This window comes from Fukomys damarensis, unplaced genomic scaffold, assembly GCF_012274545.1.
Source record: "Fukomys damarensis isolate Sample0158 unplaced genomic scaffold, DMR_v1.0_HiC HiC_scaffold_17, whole genome shotgun sequence".
Lineage (NCBI taxonomy): Eukaryota > Metazoa > Chordata > Mammalia > Rodentia > Bathyergidae > Fukomys > Fukomys damarensis.
In genome coordinates, this window is record NW_022900929.1 from 24,670,345 (window position 1) to 24,671,479 (window position 1,135).

The 1,135-nt window shown below is 62.8% G+C and overlaps 1 protein-coding gene across 1 annotated transcript in view; it reads right to left on the bottom strand.

The window, feature by feature from the left end:
• Positions 1 to 457: 457 nt before the first annotated feature.
• The window catches only part of Camk2b (calcium/calmodulin dependent protein kinase II beta), a 91,899-nt gene continuing 91,221 nt past the window's right edge, over positions 458 to 1,135 (bottom strand). Inside the window, exons 23-24 of the mRNA XM_033765281.1 lie at positions 945 to 1,131; positions 458 to 830 (exon numbers count right to left, since the gene is read on the bottom strand). Coding sequence (XP_033621172.1) covers positions 946 to 1,131 — 186 coding nt within the window. The 3' untranslated portion in view covers positions 458 to 830; position 945. The remainder of the gene's footprint in view (positions 831 to 944; positions 1,132 to 1,135) is intronic.

Consider the following 1,135-nt stretch of genomic DNA (forward strand, 5'->3'; position numbering starts at 1 on the left):
TGGGGCCTGCTCCTGGCTGCATAGGGACAGCCACTGACTGCTGCTGGCCAGCAGGGAGGGGACAGGTGCCCCAAGCAGGAGGGGGCCAGCCCCGGCTGAGTCTGTCTCCATGGCAGGGCAGCCAGAGTTGCAGTTAATGCATTATCTTAGGTAAGTTGTGCCCGTCCACACCTCTGTCCCAAGGACCAGCACTGCGACCTGGGGCCCCCAGGACTCATCAGCTGGCACAGGACCCACAGGACAGCCGTCTCCTGCACACTCCGTCCGTACTGGGTGGTGGGTCCGAGGCTCCGGAAGCCCACACCAGCCCTTCTTGGGGTGGGGGAGAAGCAGGGGCAGGAGCAGCCAGCGGCCCGCAGCCCTCCCAGGACACCTGATGTCACAACAGCTAGGCGAGCACACGCAGGGGCCATGCGCGGGCAGGAGGATGCAGATGCCCGGGGCGCAGGGTGAGTGATACCTACAGACTAACACCGTTCGGCACACGTTCACGCCCGGAGGGTCCCCACGGCCAGGAGCACAAGAGACACTTGGAGCTTGGGTGGGGGGCTGCCCCACCAATGCCAGATTTTTACAGCTTTTTCCTTTTAGGGTGTTTTCTTCCATTTCATCCGATGTCAATTTTTTTTGTGTGTGTGTGTATGTGTGTGTGGTTGTCGTTGTCTTCATCTTTTTTTTTTTTTTTTAAACAAATCACATCTGGTCTTGTTTTTCTGCAGACACAGGCACCGGGGGATGGGGACCAGGCGACACAAACATGCGACAGGCAGGCCGAGGCCGAGGCGGCCGGGCTGCAGACACCGACTCTGTCCGGCGAGACCAGGGCCGCTCTGAAACAGCAGACACGCTCCTCAGCACCTCCACACAACACACCCAGCGTGGCCCAGCGCAGCGCCCTACCGGCCCACGTCCCATGGGCCTTCCCACCCCTCCACCCTGCTCACCTCACTGCAGCGGGGCCACGGGCGCGCCCGAGCAGTGGAAGTGCACGTTCTGCCACTTGCCCTCCCGGCGGTGCCACACGCGCGTCTCCTCGGACTGGCTGGTGCGGGGCCGGCCCTGGCCGTCGATGTACTGCGTGAGGCGGATGTAGGCGATGCAGGCTGCGTCCTCACCGATGACGTGCACGTGGGGG